The sequence below is a fragment of the Balaenoptera borealis genome (genome assembly GCF_965194805.1).
Source record: "Balaenoptera borealis genome assembly, chromosome: 15".
NCBI lineage: Eukaryota > Metazoa > Chordata > Mammalia > Artiodactyla > Balaenopteridae > Balaenoptera > Balaenoptera borealis.
The window spans coordinates 71,327,685-71,353,357 of record NC_138871.1 but is presented as its reverse complement, the minus strand read 5'-3'; the positions used below and the strand labels follow the sequence as shown (position 1 = coordinate 71,353,357).

Genomic DNA, 25,673 nt, shown 5'->3' with positions numbered 1-25,673 from the left:
GAACAAACGGCCAGGGATCCTCATGCATAATAAATTGTACCAGGGCCAATTAGGATTATTTCTTTAAACTTTAACTTTAGATTCTTGAGCAACAGCTTCAGCAAATGAAAGCAACATATCAGCTAAACCAAGAGAAGTTAGAGTACAACTTCCAGGTGCTGAAGAAGAGAGATGAAGAAAGCACAGTGATTAAATCCCAGCAGAAGAGGAAGATCAACTGGTAAGCTAGCATGCAGAGCGTCTTCGTTCTGGGCCCTTCTGTGCTGAAAAGAGGGATGGGTATGTACTCTTTTGTAGGAGTAGAAACTGTTAAAAGTATAACCAATTCTTATTAAAAGAATTTTTTTTTTTTTGGGAAAACAGAATACATTCAACTGGTTCTACCCTCACCCCACCCCAAAAAGAGTTTACAGCAAAAAGTCTGTCTCCCATCCCTCCTTTATCTGGGTCCTCTGTCCCACCTCTGTGACCATTATTCATTTGTTTTGTCCAGAATTTCCTCACGCACGTACAAGCAAACACAAATAGTCTCATCCCCTTCTGCTTTTACACAAAAGATAGCATTCTATGCACACTGTTCTATGTCTTGAAGATGTTTCCATACCAGTTCGTAGAGAAGATTCACATTATTTCTTAAGCTGCCTCGTATTCCGCTGCATAGACATGCTAGGATTTACTTGACCAGTCCCACACTGATGCACATTTCGATGGCTTCTAATCTCTTGCTGTTGCAAATAATGCCAACATAAGTACTTATGTCAATGTGTCACTTCTCATGTGCGCCCGGTTATCTGGATAATAAATTCTCAACTTGTAATTACAGAAGCAGTACATGTGCATTATAGAAAATTAGAAAATACCACAAATGAAAGTGAGATAAAAACATAAAAATACCATATTCCTCCTACCAGAGATCAAGTGTATCTCTTTATCTCCCTCTCTCTATATATATAGATAGATATAGATATGACATCATACTGCAACTATTGTTTTGCAATCTGCCTTTTTTTAAAGTCAGTAACCTCTACCTTTCCATTTCAGTAAATTTTATTTCATCTAAATATCTGGATCACATTCATATTTCCCTAGTTGTCCAAAGATATCCTTTACAGTAGGTTTATCCAAATTAGCATCTCATCTAGGTCCAGGCATTGCATCAGGTTGTTAAACTAAGTTCCTTAAGTCTCTCTGATCTATGAGATCCCCCGATCTCTCCACCTGCCAACCTCCTTTTTACATGATACTTATATACTTATTGTATCCTCTTCTCTTGATGTATGTGTGTGTGTGTGTGGTGTGGAGCCAGTTATTTGCTCAAAAGTCTGAGCCAGTTATCTTACAGAATGTCTCATTTTCTGGATATGAAAATAGGGATGATCAGTGTGTTTTAGAAACCTTCTTATTATTTCAGAATAATGCCTAAGAGGGGAATTTTTATTTTTATTTTTTTTGGCCGCGTTGGGTCTTCATTGCTGCACGCAGGCTTTCTCTAGCTGCGGCGAGCGGGGGCTACTCTTCATTGCGGTGCGTGGGCTTCTCATTGCGGTGGCTTCTCTTGTTGCGGAGCACGGGCTCTAGGCACACGGGCTTCAGTAGTTGCAGCATGTGGGCTCAGTATTTGCGGCACGTGGGCCCTAGAGAGCGCAGGCTCCAGTAGTTGTGGCTCGTGGGCTCTAAAGTGCAGGCTTAGTAGTCGTGGTGCATGGGCTTACTTGTCCCACAGCCTGTGGGATCTTCCCGGACCAGGATCGAACCCGTGTCCCCTGAACTGGCAGGCGGATTCTTAACCTCTGCGCCACCAGGGAAGTCCCTAGAATTTTTAAACTGAAACTTTGTCAGTCCTCAAACCTTCCTGTTCCTGTGTAAGTGAGGCACTGACATAAGATGTCTGTTGAGGAGCGCAAAGTCTGAAGTCTGTTCTTGGGTCTAAAAGCCATGCCTGTGTATTTCACGGGACAAGTTTCTATATACAGAGCTCCTATTAGCAGTGAGCCAGGCATTGGTGGCCTGATTGTGTTCATGGTGCTCTGGGCAGGTCATAGCTGTCTCTCCTGGTGCTGGAACCTTTAACCACTCCCCACTCCTGCAAGCCAGGTTCCCCTGGCACCCTGTGTGAAACTCTTCTGTAGCACTATTCACACAGTTCTGTAATTAACGTTTGTCTGTCTCTGGCTGGACTGATAGTGCTTTGGACTCAGACATATCCTTGTATTCATCTTGGTATTCAAACATATCCTTGGCACAAAAGAGACCTTTCATGTTTGATGAATGAATGAGTGAATGAATGAATGAGTTATTGGACTCGTTAACAGTATCAGCTCTTTCGGGATGGGGGACTCATATATCATAGGCTTGTGATGCAGTTTTACTTTTTTCCTTGTTTCAGAAGTTGAGGTAGGTTATTTAAATCTGTGAGTCAGCAGTAGGTGTGGACCCTGACAAGTGCTGTGCCGAGGAAGATTCAGTCACATTGTTGAATAAGAGGCTACCTCTTGGTGGGTTTGGGCTTATGGATTGTTTTAAATGCATTTAGTTCTGGATGATCCCATTACCTCCTGTTGCTTGCATTTCCTTGATCACAGCTGGAGCTGTGTTTGGGGAAATATCTGGGAGGGTTTCTCGCACCTTCCACAAGTCTGAGCCTAGATTTAGATAGTAGATAAGAGGAACATACATTGCAGCTTCTATTCAGCTGCAGACTAACTTTTTTTTTTCCTCTTCAACCCAGCCTTCATGATGTACTTAACAATCTGAGATCAAAATATAACAAGCAGGTAAAGCAGTTTCAGGAGGAGAACCAGTCCCTAACCTCAGACTACAAACGCCTTGTGATGCAATTCAAGGAGATGCAGAAAGCCATGAGGTATTTCAGGGACGTGGGTCCCAAGGCTTGTGCCCTAGGATAGAGGTTGCAGGGGTAGAGCTGGTAGTGGCGGTGATTTCATCAGACTTTGATATCACCTGCTTCTTGGGAGCTGGACCAGGCACCAGAGAATCCTTTGTGCTGTCTTTCCTGTCCCTTTACTTGCGTGTCACCTGCCTTGTTCTCACAGGTGAGAATCAGGGGCTCAGGGATTGGGCCAGGCCCAGGATTTCCCACAGCTCTGCCTCGGTTCTTGCCCTGCTGCTAATTGGGAGTGGGGACGGGGGCTGGGCTGGCACTGGAATCAGCTGGCCACGGTCAATAACTCTCCTTCACAGGCATTTCGCTCTCATTGATGACAAGCAGTTTCGGGAGATTTGGCTGATGAATGAAGAGGAGGTAAAAGATCTGATAAGCAGAGCCTTTGATGTAGACAGGATCATCCATACCCATCACCTGGGGCTCCCCTGGACAGCACCTGACTTCTGGTTCCTGAAGAATGTGGGACCAATTTCTCAGCAGCAGCAGAAGTCGGCCACACAAATCTTAGAGGAAGTGCTGATGGAAGCAGGTGACTGGAACAGAGTCATAGCATCTTCGAGCTGGAGTGGAGGGGCCCTCTGAGAACATCGGGTCAACGCATTCCTTTTACAGATAAGGGAACTGAAGGCAGTTCCCTTATCTGGGGGATAAGATTTCATAGCTTAAGAGGTCCAGAGAGCATGATTGGTTGATATGACTTTTAAGTTTCCTCTAATTTATAGCTTTACCTTCTCCCCTGTATTATAAACTGGTAGTTAGATCTAGAAGCTTGATCAGATTCAAGTTCACTTTATTTTTGCTATATACACTGTTGCCTACCTCCATTGGGATAAACTGATGCCAAGTTGTCTCCCTTTGTGATGTTAGCAACCATTGATAACCATTGTCTAAGATCCATTAACTGCATTAGGGATTGCAAAACGGAGTTCTAAGTTCTATCATTCTGCCTTCATTTATTAGCTGGAACCCTTCTGAAAAGAGAATCTTCTACCCATCAGCTATTTGCTACCCTGAGATGCAGTTTGTACAGGAAAAGCAGCGTAGTGCTTAGTCTTTTTTCTGTTTACTAGTCTTCAGAATAAATAGGTTAGGGCTCTAGCATCTTCTAAAGGTGACCGATGAGGTTTTATTTAAATTTTTCCTTATGAACACATGGGTTTAAACAAATGTGATGTTTCGGTTTACTACAGATATCATCCTTACTAATGCTCAACTTATTCCATCTTTGGCCAGTGGGAGTCTTTTCATGTCGGCTTCTGGGTCCTTTCGACACAACCCCAGCAGTCTTTGATAGCTTCATGGCTTTCCAGAATGACCAGATGTTCCAGGCTCACATTATGCTTTTCCTGCTTCAAGTCTGGAATCAGCCGTTCCTCCAAGGAGACTTGGTCCTTTTAAATAGGGAATGGCATTTTGAGACCATAGTCTGGGTGCTGGAGGGCTCACTGTTTTGACTGGTCATTGTTTCCAGGCCTTCTCAGTGGATGAGCCGAGGGTATAGGATTATGTTTTAAAGATAAACATAAAATAAATCATGTATTTATGATACATGATTTATTTTCTCTTTAAAACATAATCCTAATACTTCCTAATCATCAGGATGCCAGAATTTTTTACTTAACCTTATCAAAGTGTATCTCCTTCTCCTAACTTGAAAATCCTGGTACTCAGTGCCTTCAAAATAATTACTCATATACTTTTTTACAGGACCACAAAATCGTCTCAGAATAAAAGAGCAACCCTACCACTAACAAATGATTACTAAAAAGAGTTTAAACTTTTTTTGCAGTTCTTTTTGTTCTTAGGATACAACCTACTAGGGATGTACAGACAGATTACTGTCTTTTAAAATCACTTGGAATGGTTTCTATGTGGTTATGTGGTTTCACACTTAGGTCTTTTTGTTTCATTTTAGTTTTGATTGTTAGTGATTGCTCTTTTACAATTTAATTTTGTTTTATAATTATGTAAAATATTTACATGTTTCCAAAGTCAAATGTACAAAACAAGTTATACTCAATAAAGTATAGCTTTTATCCTCTTTTGTCCCTCTCCTATAGGTAACTATTTAATAATTTATGGTTTATCCTTCTGTTACTTTTTAAAATTATAAACAAATGTGTATATCTTTATATAAACCCATTTTTAGGTAAATGAGAACATATGCTTTTCTCCACCTTGCTTTCCTCACATACAATATATCCTGGAGATGAGTCTATACTAGGAAGAAGAAATACTCTTCATTGCTTTTTTATCTGGTGCTCTATTGTGTGGTTGGGCTATAATTATTCAAATAGTCCTCTGTTGATGGTTATTTGGGATATTTCAAGTTTTCTTTGCGTTTTTGCTATTATAATATTGCTGTAATACATAGCTTTGTGCATTTGTGTTTTCATGTTTTTGCCTGTGAATTGTTGGGATATTTCCCTAGAAGTAGGATCACTGGATCAAAGGGTAGATGCCTCTGTAATTTTTCTGGGTATTGCTCTATAGGGATGGTACCATTTTGCATTCCACCTGCAATTTGCTATCTTGTACTTTTCAAAATCTTTTCATATATATTATCTTGTTTTACCTTTTGAGGAAGTAGTAAAACCTGGGCAGTACAATGATTTTTATTACTATTTTCAGATGAGGGATGTATAGCATAAAACACTTAAAATTTTAATTAAGAAAAATTTTGGCTCTTGCTATCAGCTGCCAGTTCTTGTTGATATTATTATTCTGTGAGGCAGCTACTTTTCCTGCATTTTCATGGGCTGCTTCTAATCTTCTACAGGTTTAGAAACCATATGGTGGATGTGTTAGATTTATCTCCAAAATAATAAATAGGTTCACGGTCTCCCTACCACTTCCTGGTCAAGGCTGGATTTTGAGTATGATGTTTCCAGGTAGATGAAATTGGTAAGAGTGAGGCTTTATAAGCTGGCCAAGAGCGGCAGAATTCTCCAGATAGTCTCTTATTTCGACCCCCAACCTCCCTTTTTGTTTTCCCCGCATGATAGGCTTTCTTCAGCTAAAGAAACTTGCTAGTGCCTTAAAGAGGCCTTTTAAGGCATAAATTTTCTCAAGGAAAGCCGTTTGACTGTTCCTCAAAGTGAACCAGGCCAAAGAGTCACCTTCTCTTTCTCTCTCTCTCTCTCCTCTCTATGCCCCTCTGCAGAAGAGGAGGGGGCAGAGGAGGCCGCCTCAGAACCAGAGTCTTACCTGGACCTGCCGAAGCAAGTTTCAGCGAAAACTACCAGGAAGATCCTGATGCTCCTGTGTGACGAGTCGGTGAGCCTGGGCTCCTGGCGGGTGGCTTTGCCCACTTTCTGCCCGTCTCGAGGGCTGCTTTTGATGACACTGTACAGGCCAGAGGTGGTCTGGAGGCAGGAGTGGACCGGCCCTCAGGATGGTGCTGGGGGCGGCCCCTGGGCTTCGTGGGGTCGCGGAGAGGCTGTCGTGCTCCAGAGCTGGCCTGGCTGGTCAACAAGTCCTACCTTAGTGGTCAGCAAGCCCGTCCCAGGCCAGCCAACGGGCTCCTGCTGATTAAAAAAAAAAAGCCAAACAATTGCTCATCTGCGAGAGAAAGGGCCCCAGTCTCGCCTACGTGCATCCACCTGACGAGTAGCGTGGCCACAACCGACGGTGACCTTTCTCTGGGAGCTGAGTCTGCAATTACTCTGGGAATGTTAGGCCTTGGATATCTTCACTGTATATTAGCAAAACCCACTGGGTTTGGTGTAAAGGCCTCGTTGGAGCTGGTTCAGCTAGAAGTCTTATTGTACCCAAACAGAATTGGTGTTTATGCAGATTTTCATTTCCGAGATGGGAAGGAGGTGGCACGAAGATTGGCAGGCTCCAGTCTACTTGGGACAGTTGGGACAGTTCTTGGGCACGAGGGAGGGCTCCTGCCACCGAGGGCAGCTCCAGCTGAAGGCGGCGGCTGGCGGGTGCTCCCCTCCGTCCGCAGGCTTGCTGCCAGTGGCCACCCCTCCAAGGAGCCCTCCCCCCGGCGTTGTTCCCACTCCGAGCGGGCACCCAGTCTTCTCCCCCCTCACCCCCCCACTTGACGTGCACCGTGTTCTGCTCTGGTGTCTCCATCTCCCCCCGGCCCTCCTCTCCTCCAGCTCACTGCCTGCCACTGTGTCCGGTAGATGTCTGGGGACTAGCGTTTGCGTGAAGCGACGTGGGCGGGGGGGGGAACGGGACTGGATCGCGTCTGGACTGCGGCGGGGAGCTCAGGTGTTCGCCCCATGGCTTGTGGGCGAGGTGAGTCCGCACCCGTCTGCAGTGCGGGGAACTCAGTCCACCGTGAGGATCGGCTTTGTCTCTGGGAAGGGCTCTTAGGCATCCCGGGAAGGCCTTCCTCCGAGGGCCCTGCTGCCCAGTGTGTCAGCCCTGGGCTTCTGCTCTGTGGAGTCGTCCCTGGCTAGTTACCCAGACGGGGGATGCGGGGCCTGGGACTTGTCCTGAACCCTGTCTCTGACTGGAGATGTCATCTCCCTTCTCCTCAGGGTTTCCTCGTAGAGAGCAAGCTGCTGAGCCTTCTCCTGCCCCTGGATAAGAGCGAGTGTTACCTGCTGAAGCTGGACGCCATCTTCTCAGTGAGTCCCCCCAGGGCTGGGTGGGTGAGGGTCCTGGGGTAAAGACAGCCCCCTGGCTTTTCCAGCACTGCCTCAGCCCAGGAGTAGATGCGGGGCTCCCGGGGCTTCCCCGGCTCCCTGTCACATCCTTCCCTTCACCTGTTTTCCATGCATGAATTGACCTCAGAGTTGCATCGATGTCTCCCATCCCACCCCTTCCTCTGTCAGTTCCTCTCTCATGGCCCAGCTCTCAGCCGTAGGCTCTCCCCTCCGCCCCTCAACTTAGATGTGGGTTCAGCCCCGTTAGCATTCTCGTGCCCGCCAGGCCTGTATGGAGCTGTTCCTGACCTGAGAGTCATTCCTCTGTTCTGATGTGCGTGTCCAGATTCACCGAGCTTTCCGGGCTTGAATGGCCTGTACTCTGGGCCATGGCAGGCGCTGGGGCTGCTGAGGGGAGCGAGGCCCCTGCTCTCGGAGCTGAGGGCCTGTTGACTCCCAGAACCATGTGGGGAGGGGGCGCTTCTTGACGTGGTATTTGAGCAGTCATTCTATTTTTCCCTCAGGCCCTTGGAATTGAAAGTGAGGATGACTTGTACAAACTGGTAAACTTCTTCCTCAAATACCAAGCTCATCATTCACCTCCCAGCCAGGTAAGGTGACGTGTAATAAAAAAGAGAGCATTTAAAATTCTCCTGGAAGCCCCCAGAGGGCATTGCTGCCTTTGAATAATACTTCTGGAGAAATAGTGAGGGTTTTGTGTCAAGGATAGCTAACTCAGCATTTCCCTTGTTAGTATTACTTTTTGTCTTTGTAAAGGGAGGGCTGGCTGGCGATGAGATGCTGTTCTTCTACTGAGGCCCAAGGAGTCTCTTCCAGGGCCTTCCCTCAAAGCCAGGCCTCAGTCACATGAGACCTGGGCTCACCAAGTTCTGAATATTTTTTTTTTTTTTTTTTTTAATTTATTTATTTATGTATTTATTTTTGGCTGTGTTGTGCCTTCGTTTCTGTGCGAGGGCTTTCTCTAGTTGTGGCAAGTGGGGGCCACTCTTCATCGCGGTGCACGGGCCTCTCACTATTGTGGCCTCTCTTGTCGTGGAGCACAGGCTCCAGACGCGCAGGCTCAGCAGTTGTGGCTCACGGGCCCAGTTGCTACGTGGCATGTGGGATCTTCCCAGACCAGGGCTTGAACCCGTGTCCCCTGCATTAGCAGGCAGATTCTCAACCACTGCGCCACCAGGGAAGCCCAGTTCTGAATATTTTGATCCGTAGCACTTTCCTGCAAAGCAGGGCCCATTTTTAATACCTATCTTGATTGTAATTGACTATTTTGAGGAAGTCATCATGTTAAAAATATTATAAAATTTTAATATAAAAATTAAAACTTGAAATAAAAAATGTTTTTAGTATTGTTAGCCCCAGGGTGAGTATCCTGACATGCTTCCAGAAAGAGTTGGCTGAGTGGACAAAACACAGAGGCCATTTAAAAAAAAAAAGGACATATTTGACTGCATTAAAAAAATTCTGTAGAGCAAAAATCACTATAAGCATAGTTAAGATACAGATGACAGTAGGGGGGAAATATTTTTAATTCATATCACAGTTAAGGGCTAATTTCCTTACTATATAAAGAACTCTCATAAACCAATAAGAAAACGACCCACAAGTCAATGGAACAGACAAGGGATATGAACGAACACCTCCTAGAAGAGGCAATAAGGTAACTTTTAGGGACTAGGGCCGCGGCAGCCATCGCGCTTTGCAGTTCAGTGTCAGAGTGAGTAGGGCCAACGCCAAGCAAGGAATTGTGTTCTCTCCAATCGCAGACCCTATAAGATTTGGCTATGTCCTTCATATTTGACTGGATTTACAGTGGTTTCATCAGTATGCTACAGTTTTTAGGATTATATAAGAAAACTGGTAAATTGGTATTTCTTGGATTGAATAATGTGGGAAAAACAACATTGCTACACATGCTAAAAGATGACGGACTTGGACAACATGTCCCAAAGTTACATCCCACTTCAGAAGAACTAACCATTGCTGGCATGACCTTTACAACTTTTGATCTGGGTGGACATGTTCAAACTCGAAGAGTGTGGAAAAACTACCTTCCTGCTATCAACGGCATTGTATTTCTGGTAGATTGTGTAGACCATGAAAGGCTGTTAGAATCAAAAGAAGAACTTGATTCACTAATGACAGATGAAACTGTTGCTAATGTGCCTATACTGATTCTTGGGAATAAGATTGACAGACCTGAAGCCATCAGTGAAGAGAGGTTGTGAGAGATGTTTGGTTTATATGGTCAGACAACAGGAAAGGGCAATGTGTCTCTGAAAGAACTGAATGCCCGGCCCTTTGAAGTTTTCATGTGTAGTGTGCTCAAAAGACAAGGAAAAAAAAAAAAAAAAAAAGACAAGGCTATGGAGAAGGCTTCCGCTGGATGGCGCAGTACATTGATTAACACCAGCCCTCATCGGTTCAGGGTCTCACCATTCAAGCCTACTCAGAGATTTGATCACTCAACATGCATAACATGAATTCGATAGACTTTTGTTGGTTAGAAAACAGATGTTTTTTAGATTATTAATATTTTATCAACCTAATTTGAGTTAGAATTGAAAACTGATTCTAGTAAGCTTGAATATCACAATGTTAGCTTTCTAATTCCATAAAAATAATTAGTTTCTACAGTTTATAATCTGACATTACCCCCAGCACCATTTTTAAAGAGCAACTTTACAGACTACATTTGAAGCATTTTTTAACAATATGAAACTACAAATGTAAACCATATTTAAAAGTTCATCATGTTAAATTTTTTATGTACTTTTTTGGAACTAGTTTTTAAATTTTAGATTATGTATCCATCTATCTTAAGTGAACAGATAATAATTAGCTTATTGATGATTGCATGATGCCTTACAGTTTTCATTATTTTTTCTTATGCAAACGTCATGCAATAAAGCAAACCCTAATATGTGGCATCCTTGTTGGGCAAATGTTTCATTTTAATGTGCCTTATCTGGCTAGTATGCTCTGAAATTTTGCATGTTTTTTTTTTTTTTTTTTTAATTATTATTTATTTATTTATTTTTGGCTGTGTTGGGTCTTCGTTTCTGTGCGAGGGCTTTCTCTAGTTGTGGCGAGTGGGGGCCACTCTTCATCGCGGTGCGCGGGCCTCTCACTATCATGGCCTCTCCTGTTGCCGAGCACAGGCTGCAGACGCGCAGGCTCAGTAGTTGTGGCTCACGGGCCTAGTTGCTCCGCGGCATGTGGGATCCTCCCGGACTAGGGCTCGAACACGTGTGCCCTGCATTAGCAGGCAGATTCGCAACCACTGCGCCACCAGGGAAGCCCCGCATGTTTAATATAATCTATATGAGGGGGTATCTGGGAAAGGAGATTGCTTCAGAATATTTAGAATAATGCCTAAGTTCCTAGAGGCTTTTGCATTTTCCAGGAGACAAGTTGTGTTTGGTTGCACCTTATACCACATTTATCTCTGAATCATGTGTATTTTTATCTGTAACACTACCATTACCAGTGCTGATGGGGTCCATGTCCTAGGCCCTGTGGGATCGGCCTTCTGCAGAAAAACACAGCTTCTGGTACGACCCAAGGTTAATTTTTGGTTTGATAGGCCCATTCCAGTTGTCTGATTCTGAAGTGCTCCGGCTTACTGGCGCCCGGTTTGGTGTTCTGTGCCTCTTCACCAAAAGTAGTGACAGGCAGCAGTCTCCCCACATTTAGAGGTACTCCCCAGTCTCTTTATACTTAATGGCACTCTCCAGGGCAAACGACAAGTAGGGTCTTGTGCGCAGTTTCATCGTGGAGACCTGCATCTGAGGAAAAAGAGCCTATTCTGCTTCATTTGTCACTGAGATGTTTGGGGATTTTGCTCCTATCCTACAGCTCTTTTGCATTTTTGGCATATTTTATTTCTTGGTGGAAAGAAAATGAATCCATATATTTAATTTTATTTTTTTTTAGTTATTCTCAGCTAGCTCTCACTTTATAGCACGAAAGGCTTTTGTTTTTAGACACAGTGCTTGCCACGTGATAGTGTCTGCAAGCCTCATTGATAGACTTTCTAATAAGATTTTAGTTAGCTTTTTGAAGCATTTTAATTTCCTAAGAAATTGAGTTCTTTTTTTCCATATGTCGGAGATTCCCATAATTAGCTGAAAGACAAGTGCCAAATATTTATTTTTAAAGACTGTCAAGCTTAAGATTTCCTCTCTTTGTCATAAACCAAGGTTTTATAGTATATTTAACCAATTCCATTGAGAATAGATTGCTCCAATTCCATCAAGAGTGATTTTAATATCAGAATTAGTGTTTTCTCTAGCTACTGTCCAAATCAGAGTTACTGTAGTCCCTTCTGTCATCAATAATGTAATATATGAAGCAAATAAGGATTGAAGGACATGCCTGGAAGCAATTACCAGTTAGCTAAACCAACAAGGTCATTTCACCATGACATGGTTTTAGGAATTCACCTGTTCTATTTCACTTTCAGCTTCCTTCTAAACGAAAATAAAAAAGCTTTCTCCCTGCCTAGAAACATCAGTAGCACCATGGGAAAAGTAGCAAATGATATTTCAGCCTCTTGGTTTATTCTGCCAGATATGTTTAAAGTACTCATTTTTAATGTCTTGACTAAACAGAATTAAGCCTTATTAAAAGTAACTGCTTCTTGTAGTTGGTATCTTTTCAATATTTACAGGGACATGCCTTTCTTCAAGTATTTCCTAGTATCTATTGTGATAATTGAGAAGTTAATTATTTGTGTTATAAATTGGTATAAAGGAAAAAGCTTACTGGTTTCTCTAGAGGGGATTTGCTTTCTGGTACAAAATATCTTGTTTCAGAACTCTCATTCTAGGTCTGTCACTGGGATCAAAGGAACAAAGTCACCTTGTGGACCACAGCTAAACTGTGGATATTTTCCCAATGATGTAAGAGTCTTATGGCCTGAACCTCTGGAAATGAATCTGTACTTTCCTGCCAGCTTGAGGGAGATGGGCCTCAGTGTTCCCCAGCCATTGGGCTTACCATCTAGCTCTGAGATCTCCTCAGAGCATATACACTGAGTCACTGCTTCCTTCAGAAGAAGCAAGTTAAGAGAATACCAAGAAGCAGTAAAAGCACATGGGGAAAACATATACTCCGTATGTGCCTGTGCAAGTGTGTACATTTGCTGAGTATTTTTTGGGTAAATGGTAGTATTGGGGACATAGGTTAATTTTGTTCCTCCCACTGTAAAGTGTGAAAATGTAATTAACACTATTGTATACAAGCTAAGATTGGATTCCATATAAATCAGGAAGTGTTCAAAAGATGTTTTAAAATCTTAAGTCCAAAACTCTAAAAATAGAGGGCCTCAGCTGGCTTTTATATTTTTAAAGAAGAGATTCTTAACCTCACACCTGTTTCAATGACTGCTGTTAATTATAGTTTTGTGTAACTGTTTAAATTGATGGATTCCAGTTTATCTTCGTGAATTTTTAGATCGAAGATTATAGCATTTTTAAAAATTGGGGCACAGATATTTCCTAAAGCATATGAAAAAATATTCTTCACCATTGGCTTAGTTGACCCAGTATGCTTGAGTGCCAAAGAAGTATGAATTCAGATATTGCCTGCATAGATCTAAATTTTAGTTTTGTGTGCCTGTGTACATATACAGATTTACTGTGGTTTACAACGTATACACAGAACGTTGTTTCTTTTCTTTAGTTTTCAACTGGCTCACACTTCTGTGTAGTGCTTTCCAGCACATAAGCTACTTATAAATCATTAAAATAGAGTAATAGCTGTGATAATAGTGTTTCTTGCCTTCTGCAAAATGATTTGATTAACCCAACATTTTCACAAGTTCCATCGTTAAAAACAGAATACCTCTAGTTGACATGATTTGAGAGTTTCAGGAGACAGGTTTACATTTTCTGAAACTGTACTTGGCATGTGACTCAACGTGGCATTTCAGTCTTATTAGTCACTTACATGACTGAAGTTTGCAAGGCTTCTATTGCCAAATAAATTTTGACCAGAGTACATTGAAAATAGCTAATATAAAAGGAAGTCTCTCAGAAAATCTTGTGTTGATTTTATTTAGAGTATATTGTTTGGATTTTTTTTTTCTGGCCATGCCATGCGGCATGCGGGATCTTAGTTCCCCGACCAGGAATCACCATGTCCCCTGCATTGGAATCATGGAGACTGCCAGGGAAGTCCCTGTTTGGATCATTTGAAACATATGTAAAAGTTGGTGAAGCTTCAAAAAGTCTCCAAGAGAGCATGAGAAAAATAGAGATTAGCAAATATAAATTTCTGGGTGCAAAATTAATAGGGAATTAAAGGTTTTCTATAAAACTTTAAATTTTTTTTTTTTTTTTTGGTAATAGTTAAGAGTTCAGAAAACAGTATATCTTCAATTAAGGACTAAATTCTCAAAGCTCCATATTGATGTTTCTGGTCATTTCCATCATTGTCCTTTTGAAATGCAAATTAGTGCTTTTAACCAAAAAAAAAAAAAAAAAAAAAAAAAAAAGAAAGAAAGAAAGATAAAGAGAAAAAAGAAAAGAAAGAGAACAAGCTCTTAGAAATATAGGACTGTGCCTCTATGTAAAGTGATTGGGATTTTGTTAAAACCATGTTTCTACTCCTGAACCCTGTAACCATTCCCCCTCACATACCCCCAGCCCACACCTGGATAAAAATATCCCTGAGTATAAAGGGAATCTACAGAGTCTACTGAAGATGCAGTTTTGAACTAGCTAATTTTTGTCCTCATAATTTAGAACATTAAGTAGCTAATATATTTAATACCTCTGATTGATTGTTCCAGGCTTTGACCACACTTTCAAACAGAATCCAAAGTAATCACAGTAAAGTAAGCAAATTTATTCAAAGTAAACTTTGTTTCAGGAGTGCCCCCACCCCAAATAGATTTTAGGACAGAAATGGGAAAGGTTTTTGAGTTATTTCATGCAGAATTATTATCTGTGGAAAAGCCGCACTGGAGTGGATGAATTCTTCTTCAGCGTGTATTTTAAATGAAGCAGGGGAATTAGATTTAATTTTAGTTTTAAATATTTGGGGGAAAAGGGAGGTGACAGTTCTACGGTTTTTGACATACAAGTTGTCCTTGAAATTGTTTTCATTATCAAGTATAAAGATTCACATCAGAATGGCCAACTTCACATGGGTTTCTGGATTCCCTGGAGCTGCTCCTATCCTGGACTCGTAATCAGTTGCCATACTGAGGCAAGAGCACTCAGGGTGAATGTAGTCACATAACTTTAAAAGTGATCAAAGTGTTTTCTGTGGTGAGGCCTTCAGCATTTGAGTGAATGCAGAGTATGTTGAAGTGGTAAGTCGGTGATAAGTTTTTCATCACTAACTTTGTTTGCACTTTTGTGCACCACTGCTTGCACTAGTATCTTAGTGTGAATTTTAACAATTGTTTTACAGTGTATACAGATTGTTAAGCATTAATTTATATAAAGATGTTTCTGTTTACTTTTATGTATTTTACAAAGAACAGCTATAGTAGTTGGTTAAATGTTCTTGAATTGTGTTTGTGTGTTATTTTGATTATGTTCTATTGTCTTTTCACCCCCTATGAATTTGAGTGTCAGGAATAGAAAAATAAAATGATTACCTGGTCTTTGAAAAAAAAAACTTTTAAACATATGAAAATATAATCAGGCTTTCTTGTATTAAGAGAAATACAAATTAAAAGTGCTCAAATTCCATTTTCATCTGTCAGGTTGGCAAAAATCTGCAAGTTTGATAACACATAGTGATGGCTGAGATTTGGGGAACAGTCATGCTCATAATTTGCTGGTGTGAGTGTAAATTGTTGCAGACTCTGTGGAGGACAGCTTGGCAGGATTGATTACAAAACCGTATAGTACACTTCACCCTGTGATTCCTCTTCTAGGATGTTAGTCTATTGATATACTCGATACAGTTGAAACGATGTGTTTATCATAGCTTATTCATCGCAGCACTGTTTGAAATGACAAAAGATTGGAAATGACCTAAATTTTCATCATTAAGGAATTGATTAATATATGGTGCATCTACACAATGGAATACTATGCAGCTGTAAAAAAAAGAACAAGAAAGTTATGTATTTATGTGAAAAGCTAAGGTTTATTGGTATGTGGAACTCTACTATGTATGTAGTAGAGTATCATTCATGTAAAAATGGGAAGAAAAAGTGAAAGTGTGTGTGTGCTTATATGTATATATATTTCTTTGGAAGGATACGTAAGAAACTGATAACATTGGTTTGCGCGTGGGAAGTAAACTGAATGAACTGCAAGGCAGGAGTAGGAGGACTTTTTAAAATTAAAAAGTTAAAATTTAATTTGTATTATGAGTCAAGAGGATATTTTTATCATATAAGCTTTATGAATATCGATAAAATGAACACCTGTTAACTGAATTTAGAAATAGAACATTATCACTGTTGTGTGTGTGTTTTTTTTTTTTTTTTTAAATTCTGCTGCATCACATGGCATGCAGGATCTTAGTTCCCTGACCAGGGATCGAACCAGGGTCCCCGCAGTGAAAGCACTGAGTCCTAACCACTGGACCACCAGGGAATTCCCACATTATCACTGTTTTGAAGCTCCCTATGTGCCTCTCCCTGGTCCCATCTTCCTTCTTCCCCATTCTTTTTCCTCACTATTTCTTTCTTTGTGTAAATGCCTCCCTCTGCATCTTTTCCTTAACTTCTGTAACTTTCTGTACACTTTTCTCCTTTTTTCCTCTTTCTGTCCTCATACACTCATGCTTGCGTACCTCCAGCCATGGTTACCCTTGCACCTTTGTCCAGATCAACCCCTGGCATCTGTGTCTCCCCTACAGGAGCGAACAAGCCTCGTATCACCACTGGAGAAGCTGGACACCCAGGGAGAGAAGGAGGGAAGCCTTGTGGACCGAGAGCCACAGGAGAAGCAGCCCCCGCCTTCTCCCCGGCTCATCCACCCCAACGATGTTCTCAAGATTCTGGAGGCCTTTGTCACGGGTCTGAGGAAACCCAGGTGGGCTGTGTTGCTGGAGGGCTTGCCTGAGAACTGGGGAAGCTGGATGGGATGGGGGCCCAACAGATGCCAGGGATGGGAGAAGAGGCTGCTGAGCCAGAACTTGGGGGGAGTGAGTAGAAGGATGTCTGGAAGGAGGGTGAGAGGAATCCACGGACATTACAATGAAAGAAATGGGTGTAGAAGCGATTTGCATGTTTTCAGTCATCATTCATTCATTCAACGAACATCTGTTGGGATCTGCTGTGTGTGAAGGCCCCGTGGGGAGAACACTTTGTGATCAGAGCAATGGTCAAAGCATATGGAGGTGTCATGTTGCTCAGGAGAAGTGGTCACCTCCATCTGGCATATCAGAGAGGGCTTTAGGAGGAAATGGCACCAGAACTGGGTTTTCCTCGGTGGACAAAGTGGGTGGCGAAGGGCATTTTAGGATGTCACAGCACAGGGAAAGGCCTGGTTCAAGAATCATGACAAAGAGGTATGGCTGGAGTGTCAAGGATCTGAGGAGTGGGACCGGCTTGGGTCGAGGAGCCAGGCCAGATCTTGAGAGCCTTAGCCAAATTGCCCAAGGTCTTGGTCTTTACCCTGTAGTGGACCGGAGCCAGAAAAGGATCTTAAGCCATGGGGGAGCCCTGAGTAGACTTGCATTTTAGAAAGATCACGTTGGCGGCAGGGAGGGGGCTGCTGCTGGATGCAAGGACAGGGGTAGGAAGGTTTGTCCAGGTGGGAGGGAACAGCCTGGATAAAGCCTATCCTAGAGGGGATGGAGAGGAGATACATTTTGAGAGCTGCTTTGCTACATTTGTGGAAGAAATAGGCAGAGTAATAAGCTATAAAGCCAGTGAGGTAAACTGATGGAGAGAAAGCGGGTGGATGAAACTCCAGTGATGCTTTCACAAAGGTGACAATGGCACCAGGAATCAGGAACATTGATGATAAGCGCGTGTTCTTTCTGAGAATCTTCCACGAGCTGATGAACTTGTATAGCTGGGTGGGAAGGTGACAGGTGGAAAGGCAGTAGGTCTGTGAGGTGCAGGCACTGTGATGGGCCCTGCTTGGGGGCCTGGATGACGCCAGGCGGAGAGGATGGTACCAGCGCTCTCAACCTTCAGGGACTTTCGGGCACCAGTGAAGCTGCTGAAGGTTGTGCGAGACGACTCAAAGGACTCCGAGTACTGGAAGGCCCTGACCACGGTTATCCCTGCCACCACCCTGAACCTCTGGGATGCTCTCTACACAGCCTTGGAGAAGTACCAGTACGTGTGTATATCATGGCCCAGGAGGAGGAGGGAGCCGGGCAGACAGGTAGGAGAAGGATGCTGCTTGGAGCGGCCACATTTGGCGCCTCCCTGTCCCGTGAACTCTTGGAGAGAAAAGCTGCCAAAGGGCAACTCCTGTCAGGGGGCGGTAGTGTTGGGGGAGGAGCCCTCTGGCCCCGCCCTCCCTGTTCTGTTCCCGCTGGCCTGGCTCGTTCAGGGCGGGAGGGCTGCTCTGGTGGGCGAGACTTCTGGGGTCCTCTTCCACCTCCAACCAGATAGAAATGCAGAGCCCCTGGCCCTTACTTGATAGAGCATGGAGGATTCAATGGGCCGCTAACCGATTTTTCTGCCCAAAGCCTCGTCCTGACCCAGAGGGCCGAGCTGCTGATAGAAAACTGTTCTCTGGAGCGGCAGAACACAGAGCTCCAGCAGCTGCTGCAACAGTATCTAGATTCCAAGGTGGGTGATGAGCCCCTCCAGGGAGGCGAGGCGGGACGCTGGGAGAGGCCCTGGGACAGGAGGAGATACTAGGAAGTGAGGCGTCACCCCTGCCCCCACCCTGCTGCGAGGCGTGGGAGCTTTGAGATGCGGGCTGTAATAGTGTCCCTTTGATGCCCATCGTTTTCAGCACTGGCTGCTTGCTGGACGGCTCTTAGAGGCAGTGCTGGCCTCCCAGCTTACAGAGCCCTTCCACATGAATTTCCTTCTTTGGTCCCTAACAACCAGTCTGTGAGGCAGATAGGGCGGAAGTGATTCTCCCCCTTTTTCACAAAAAGGAGAATCGAAACTCAGCGCCTCTGTAACTTGCCCAGAGGGCAGACTCTTCCCTCTCTGCCAGCCCTGGGTGTCTGGCCTAGGATGTGACATGGGGAGGGGAGGTTCCAACTGGGGCAGATATGCACTGGCCCCCACTCGTGCCTGCTCCAGTGACAGTCGGGGCAACTTCCCCATGGCTTGGCAGGAGGAAGGATCTCCCCGTCCGCTCCACAGGGAAGAGTCCATTGGCAACACAGTTGCTGGCTCTGCTCTGCTCCTGTGGGATCCTCCACATGGTGCTTAAGGTCGTAACACGGGGCTGAGCGCAGGTCCTCCGTCATCAGCCCAGGCCAGCCACACGCCCACGCACTGGGGATGTGTGGCCCGTGAGGTCTCAGGCCCCAGGCCACACCTGAGGGGGGGATGTGGTGAGCCGGGGGGTCACGATGGCCTCTTGGCCCGAGACAGGACTCAGATGTTTGGGAACCGTATGGTCCATACTTCCTTCAAGGCGACTGTGGGCAAGAGGATGGGGAGGAGGGGGGAAGCACAGGGCCAGACTGGGGCTAGGGTGGGCAGGTGAAGAGGGGAGGGGAGGGTTCAAGAGAATGGATCAGAGGGGAAGGTTAAGAACATTACCGGAGCCTGACGAGCTGGAGCAGAAGCCAGACGAGGAGCCCAGGTCTTGGCTTTGGAGGAAGGCAGGCTGCGGGCTTTCCCAGGCAGCCAGAAGTGTTTGGGGGAGGAGGTGCTCCCAGGGATTTGGAGGCCTGTGGCAGGGGGACCCTGGGGGAATTGTCATGACCTTTACTCTTTTCCAGATAAACTCTGAACTGCAAGTTCCTCCGACTCAGGTGTTCCGGGTCCCCACAAAATAGAGCCAGACCTCGAAAGGCTGTCATGTTAGGGCCGACACTGGTATTGGCGTTGGTGCCAGAGGTGGCATCTCCTGGGGAGCTGCCTGGGCCCACTCCCTGGGTTTTCCAGAGCTGCTGTTGTCGGGCCTGTCAAGATAAGGTGACAAGGAGAGTTACTTGTATCCTGCAGGCATGATTAAAGCCTTTAAAAAGTTGTGTCTGAATCTCTTTAAAGAGGTCAGGTGAGACACGGGCCCCTATCCCCACCTCTGTGTCACGAGGGGACTTTGTCCCCAGCCTCAGATTGTGGTTTGACAACAGGCTTGTAGCTGTGGGACAGGGCCCGTGGCACGGGGCTCCCTTCTTGCTTTTGGGGGAAGTTGGTGTCTGCAGGTGGCGGCTGGAGCTTTGGGCCATTTCGGGGTCTGTGCCTGCAGACTGTCCTTGGGCCTGCAGGACCCTTTAGTGAGCTTTTGGGGCCCCTGGGTCCAGCCTGCGGTGCTCCCTGGGCTGTGGTGTGAGGCTCTTCCTGTGGGCAGCCTGGGCAGACGGCCCTGTACCTTAGGCCCACCTTGAACCCTGGGCCACAAGGCCCCCCAAAGGGTTAGGGGCCCATCCTGTACTGAGTTTGCCAGCCAACCCTGCACCCCGGCCCCCATCAGTCCCCCCACTTGGACAACTGCAGCCTTGTCAGCTCAGTGTTTGATTTCTTTTATTAAGAGAAAAATCACCACTCGAGAAAGGAAAAACAGCCAAGAGAAACCCAGCTCACGCAGGCAGGGGGGGCAGCACTTCAAGCAAACTCCAGGCAGCCCCTGGAGGGCCGGAAGGGTGAGCCCTGAAGGGGCCAGGCGGGTAAGGGGGCACGCGCGTCCAGGCGTGGACGTCCAGGCTTGCGAGCGCTAGCCTGGGCTGAGGAAGCTCTGGAAAGCCATCAGGACCCACAGGCTGGGCAGGGACTGGGCTTGTGCACCCAGGGCTGTGGCTGCCTGGGCCGAGTGGAGCGGCGGGGAAAGCAGCCAGCCCGCAGGATTAGTGCGAAGGATCTGGCGCACTTCTGCAGAGCCAAGACTGCTAGTGTCGGCTGCCCTTGCAAGATTATGTCTGGGGGAGGGGAGGGTGATACTTTTTGCTCATTAACTCTTTTGAAAGCCCTGGGCACTGGCCCATGACGTGATTCTCGATTCTCAGTTAATTTTGTTAACGCTTTCAAGCTCTACTGGAAGGCCTGGGGGGGATTTGGGGTGGCTTCCTCTGGAGCCTCAGCAAGGTGGGGCAGGCCCCCACCCCTTCCCACACTCCCCACCCTGCAGGCAGGGACCAGAGGGGAGGGACCCGGCCAGCAGCAGACTTGAGGTGGTGAGGACAGGCAGGGAGGGGGGGTGTCACCAGCCCAGACAGCAGGACGAAGGCCCCTGGGACCTGAGGCCTCCATGCCAGAGGAGGGGCAAACGCCCAGGCCCAGGAGGGGAGCGCAGGGAGGCCCCGGGGCCTTTACGCCCCTAGGAGCTTCTTGACCATGTAGCCGGGGAGGCTGTAGAGGAAGAGGGCCAGCATGAGCAGCCCCAGCAGTGCCAGCACGATCTTGATGATGAGCCACTTGTACCGCGTGCAGATGAGGTACTTGATGGACTTGAGGGGGTTGAGGAACCAGACAAAGGCCGTGTCGGGCCGGCTGGGGGAGGGAGAGTCTTGGTCAGTTGGTGGCATCTCCAAGGCACCCCATCCCCTCAGCCCTACTAGACCCCAAGAGTACTGAGTCCCCAAAGTACTGAGTGCTGGAGGGAGGGTTTGAGCCCACCTCTGAGCACCAGGTTTGCTGCCTGCATTCCCTGTCCTCTTTGCAGGACCCTCTGGTGCCCCATCTCCTCCCGCGGCCTAGACGGCATTTCTGGCAGCTGGGCAGCTATCACACCTCCCGCACCCTCGCAGTGATGGCAGGTCAATGCTTGAAGAGGCGGCCGCGGCACTGCAGGCAGTTCCGATTATTAGAAAGCTCCCCTATTGAGCGGTTCCTTGTATACAGTTCAGTGCTGCCCCATGTTCTCAGTGAGATCGGTGTTTCTCAACCTCTCCCCCTTTCTGCTTCTGTCCCCACCAGGTCCTGCCAGGGGTGTGAGGGGCCCCGGTGGGGCGTACACCACCCTCACCCCGACCTGCCCACCGTCAGGGCTGGATCGCTATTCTACCTTCTGCAGGGCCGCCTAGCCCAGAAGGGCTTGTTGAGCTTACATTCTGTTGACTGTGTTACAAAAACAACAGGTTCTATAAAATGTCAAGATGGAAAATCAAAGTATTGAATATGCTTCTTCAAATTCTTCCTGCTCCTGGAGGACATGGACCACACCCTCCAGAGCCTTTCAGCGCAGATGGGGCTGCAGAACAGGGGTGTGGGCGCAGGGCACCTGGTCTCTAGTCCCAGCGGTGACAGGCAAGTTAGGCACCTCTTCGAGCCTCAGATTCCTCACTTGTGCCACGGGGTTAATAGTAGACCCCCACCTCCGGGGTTGGTAAAAGGGTGACATGAGAAAGTGCATGGGATGCTCTCAGCCCAGCGCCTGGCACCGAGCTGTGCTCCTCATGTGCTTGTTACTAAGATGTTTGAATGGGATGGAGATACTCACTGTCCTGCAGGGCAGGAAAGGGCTCGGGGTTGGGAGGAGGATACTGGCAGACACTATTCAGGACTTGGTGGCTAATCCCAGCCAAAGCCTTTCCCCTTTCCCGTCCATAGCTCAACTTCTTTCTGCCAGTGGAACTGGGTTAGAGTCTGTCCTGATTGTCGCTGGGAGAGGGAGTGGTGTACTGCGAAGGACACTGGATTGGCAGTTTGAAAACTGAGGCTGAATCCTAGCTCTACCCTGATGGCTAGGTGACCTTGGGCAATTTACTTTTCCTCTCTGGCCTAATACGTGAACATGCAAGACAGTTATTTGCAGTTCTGAGTCTATGATACTGTTTGAAAGCTTAAAAGTTGCTGTCGGTATCCTTATGTGTGCACTTGTGGGCATACTTGTGTGTGCACTTGCGTGTGTGTGTGTGTGTGTTCCACATGCTGCCCAGCTCATAAGCCCTAGGTCCAGGAGGAAGGGAGGAGTACCAGACCCAGTAGGATGCTGGGCTCAGGCCCCAAGGGTCTTCTTGGCCAGGTAGCCAGGCACAGAGTAGAGGAAAAGGGCGACGAGGAGGAGCCGCAGTGCGGGCAGCAGCAGGTTGAGGAGCAGCCAGCGACACGTGGGCCGCAGGAAGAAGTGGGCACACGTGAGAGGGTTCAAGCACCAGAAGAAACTCGTGTCGGGCCGGCTGGAGCAGCAAGGGGAGCAGAGGCAGCACGGAGGAAGGACACAGAAGATGAGGGCTGGGGTGTGGTGAGGGCCCCGGCCAAGATGGGGGCCGACCCTTGGCTGAGTTCCTAGTTCCAGGCACCCCACCAGCCATGAAGGCTGCCTGGGGCCCCAGAGTCCACCATTGCAGCTGTTTGTCTTTGGCAAAAACGAGGAAGAGTGTTTGACTCAGCTAAGTGGGGCCTTCCCTGGGAGAGGTGCCGCTTTCCTGTACTGGCAGCCCATGCTCTGGCTCAGAGGGAGGTGTGGATTTTGGGGAGAAGGGGAGGAGGAAGGAAGCTCCCCTGCAATGAGGCTGTGGCCTAGGAAGGGACGGAGAGGGCAGAGGTGCCCTCAGAATGGAGGGCAAGAAGACCAGAAGGTTCTGGCACCTCCTTCCTGTTTCAGTGCCCCCAGGGACTAGCGTGGCAGGGGCCTGGCCGGCAGAGCACTCACTTGGGTTTCTCCAGGGGGTCAGGTTCATTGCGGGCCAGGCCCACTGGATTCTTCTCCGCCTCCTCGGCAGTGAGTAGATGCAACTCTGCCTCCACCTTGCCCTGCAGAGAGGAACAGAATGGTCCCGGTGCCCGGGTTAGGTGCCAGGCCCCCAGCGCCCTGGCCTGGCCCAGCCCTGCCCCCTGCCCAGCAGTAGTGGTGCCCACCGTGAGCTCAAACTCATCATTCTCATTGCGGGCCAGGAGGGGCCACCAGCCTTTGACACGCTTCTGCTTGAAGATGGAAACCAGGGGCACGTCCACCTCCCCCGTGGCCATCTCCATGCTGCACTGCTTGGCCGTCTTCGCGCCCCGCGGGAACCGGTTCAGGTCCAGCTCGATGGCCCCTGTGGCGACCTCAGAGTCAGCTCTGACATCCGGTACTATTGACCGCACCCCCAAACCTGGGCCGGGCTCACCCTGCCCCTGCCTCCCCCTCCCCTGCCCGCTCTGCTCCGGTCCCAGCCTTGCACCCAGGAAGTCGTCAGCGGAGAAGTGGTCGGCGTCCCAGATCTGCAGGGTGAGCCGCGCGGGGATTTTGTATTCAGTCTCGTCCCAGGAGAACATGGACTCCTTCTTGGAGATGACAATCTTTTCCTCAGCAGCCAGGTAGTCGAAGGGGAACAGGTAGCGCCAGTTGAAGTTGCCCTCGCCCGTGAGGGAGTGGTAGTGGACGTCCGTGTCCTGCTTGTCCTCCTGCTGGCCCTTCAGCCACCTGTGGAGCATCGTCGCATGCTCCAGACTTGTGGCCACACCTGGGGGGGCTCTCTCCACCCACAGCCCCCCTGTCCTCTCCCTCCTCTCCTGCCTCGCAGGAAGGTGGGCTCACCCAGCTCAGCCCCCTCCCAGCCGGGGAACCTCTCACCCACCCCCGCACGAAAATGTCACTGGACTTCTCCCCAGTGAAAAAGTCATCATCCTCCAGGACCACTTCATCTGTGTTCCACACGATGACCCGTAGCTCGTACCTGGGCAGGGGGAGGGGCTGATTAGCAGCCTGCGGGGGGGTTTCTCCAGGGTCTTGGGGCTAGGATGGGGCTGGAGATGAGACGACAGGGACAAGTCCTGGGGACTTGGGGTGGGCATGGGGCCTGGGTCAGGCTGGGGCTGAGGGAGCAGATGTGGGGAGAAGCTGAGGGGATGGGGAGACATGGGGGCACCTGGCTGAGAGAAGAGGGTCCCCCAGCCAGCATGGCTCTTATGAGGAGAGCCGGGTTGGGGGAGAGCCAGTTGGGCTGGAATGCCAGGACCCAGAGCACACTCTGGGCAGGGAGGCGGACTCAGGCCTCGGAGAGGCTGCCCAAGCTGCGGGGGAGGGCGTGGGGGGTGCAGGGGGGTGCGGGCGTGGCTGAAGCGAGGCTTGGAGAGTCAGGAGCAAGATCCCCCATCTCCAGGGGCCGGAAGCTCCACTCCAGCTCTAATGAAAGTTCACACTTAAGCCCAGCAGCTGGCTATGGACCACCATGGAATCTGATTTCCTTTACATCCTTGTCCCCAAAGGGGATTTTCCCCTTGAAGTGTAATTGTCATGATAAATGAGGTAGTTATGTCTCAACCTTTAGGAGTGAGGTTGAGTCAGCTACTAAAAATTGACTGGATTGTGGCTCTTGGAGTTCTGTCCTGGACTGCAAGTCCTGGAGACATAACGGGTTGGGGTGTCCCCTGGTGGCGGGCCCTGGAACAGCAGACTCAGGGTCCCACCTGGAGACTATGCCAGCTAGAATGGGCTGTATAATTTGCGGGGTCCAGTGCAAAATGGAAATGTGGGCCCTTTGTTAAAAATCATTAAGAATTTTAAGACTGCCATCTTGAAATAAGCGTGGGGTCCTGTGCAACTTCATAGGCCTACGCACTTGGCCCTGATTGCAGGCGCTGAGGCCAGTGCTGGCAGTGACTTGATCCTGCCACTTTACAGATGGGAAAACTGAGGACCAGGCAGGCAAAGTGACCTGGCCAGTGTCAACTAGGAGAGACAAGTGGCGTAGCTCCTGACCCAGTACTCCCCACTCTCCCATCCTCCCGCCTCTTCTGGGCACTCGCCCTGTGCATCTCATCAGCAGATGCTTTAAATAAAACTTGGTAGAGCTGAATAACAGCCTGGAGTGGGGACTGTCAGGGAGCAGAGCAGGCTCTCAGGGCTTCTGTGTCTTGTGTGTGTGTGTGTGTGGGAACCCACGGGGACGCTGTGTGTGTGCACGCACGTGGAGGAGTGGGTCTGTGAGGACAAAGTCTGCCGGAGCGTGCCGGTGTGAACTCATGGCCCTCGCTGACTTCGCCACGGAGGTGTGGCCCCTGCTGCAGCAAAGGGGACCCGGCCAGGGCAGGCCCCAAAGCCCTCTTGATGGGTTGCTCTGTTCCCCCAACAAGGCCACACGGGACTGACTAGGGAGACCTGGGCCTGGAGCCTCCTACAGGAAGGATGCCTTTGGGGGGCAGGGAGGGAGGGGTG

The 25,673-nt window shown here is 47.8% G+C and overlaps 2 protein-coding genes and 1 pseudogene across 9 annotated transcripts in view; 2 read left to right on the top strand and 1 right to left on the bottom strand.

Moving 5' to 3' along the window:
- The window catches only part of DRC1 (dynein regulatory complex subunit 1), a 51,981-nt gene extending 30,281 nt beyond the window's left edge, over nucleotides 1-21,700 (top strand). For 3 of the 4 annotated variants that reach the window (XM_082357047.1, XM_082357045.1, XM_082357048.1), the window contains 10 exons: nucleotides 81-220; nucleotides 2,729-2,863; nucleotides 3,202-3,434; nucleotides 6,069-6,181; nucleotides 7,405-7,494; nucleotides 8,037-8,123; nucleotides 16,360-16,535; nucleotides 17,648-17,791; nucleotides 18,151-18,253; nucleotides 19,372-19,623. In XM_082357047.1, the coding sequence (XP_082213173.1) occupies nucleotides 81-220; nucleotides 2,729-2,863; nucleotides 3,202-3,434; nucleotides 6,069-6,181; nucleotides 7,405-7,494; nucleotides 8,037-8,123; nucleotides 16,360-16,535; nucleotides 17,648-17,791; nucleotides 18,151-18,253; nucleotides 19,372-19,428 (1,278 nt within the window). In that variant the 3' untranslated portion in view covers nucleotides 19,429-19,623. Of the gene's footprint in view, nucleotides 1-80; nucleotides 221-2,728; nucleotides 2,864-3,201; nucleotides 3,435-6,068; nucleotides 6,182-7,404; nucleotides 7,495-8,036; nucleotides 8,124-16,359; nucleotides 16,536-17,647; nucleotides 17,792-18,150; nucleotides 18,254-19,371; nucleotides 19,624-21,508 lie in introns of those variants that run through there. The other variant, XM_082357046.1, reaches the window with a different exon arrangement.
- Nucleotides 8,722-10,524, top strand: LOC309611971 (small COPII coat GTPase SAR1B pseudogene; annotated as a pseudogene). The gene has a single exon. The product of its transcript is annotated as a small COPII coat GTPase SAR1B pseudogene (transcript).
- Nucleotides 20,684-25,673, bottom strand: part of OTOF (otoferlin) — an 89,140-nt gene continuing 84,150 nt past the window's right edge. For 2 of the 4 annotated variants that reach the window (XM_082357065.1, XM_082357063.1), the window contains 5 exons: nucleotides 24,094-24,192; nucleotides 23,698-23,939; nucleotides 23,393-23,571; nucleotides 23,187-23,287; nucleotides 20,684-21,082 (listed from right to left, as the gene is read on the bottom strand). In XM_082357065.1, coding sequence (XP_082213191.1) covers nucleotides 20,902-21,082; nucleotides 23,187-23,287; nucleotides 23,393-23,571; nucleotides 23,698-23,939; nucleotides 24,094-24,192 — 802 coding nt within the window. In that variant the 3' untranslated portion in view covers nucleotides 20,684-20,901. Of the gene's footprint in view, nucleotides 21,083-21,786; nucleotides 22,711-23,186; nucleotides 23,288-23,392; nucleotides 23,572-23,697; nucleotides 23,940-24,093; nucleotides 24,193-25,673 lie in introns of those variants that run through there. The other 2 variants (XM_082357064.1, XM_082357066.1) reach the window with 1 other exon arrangement.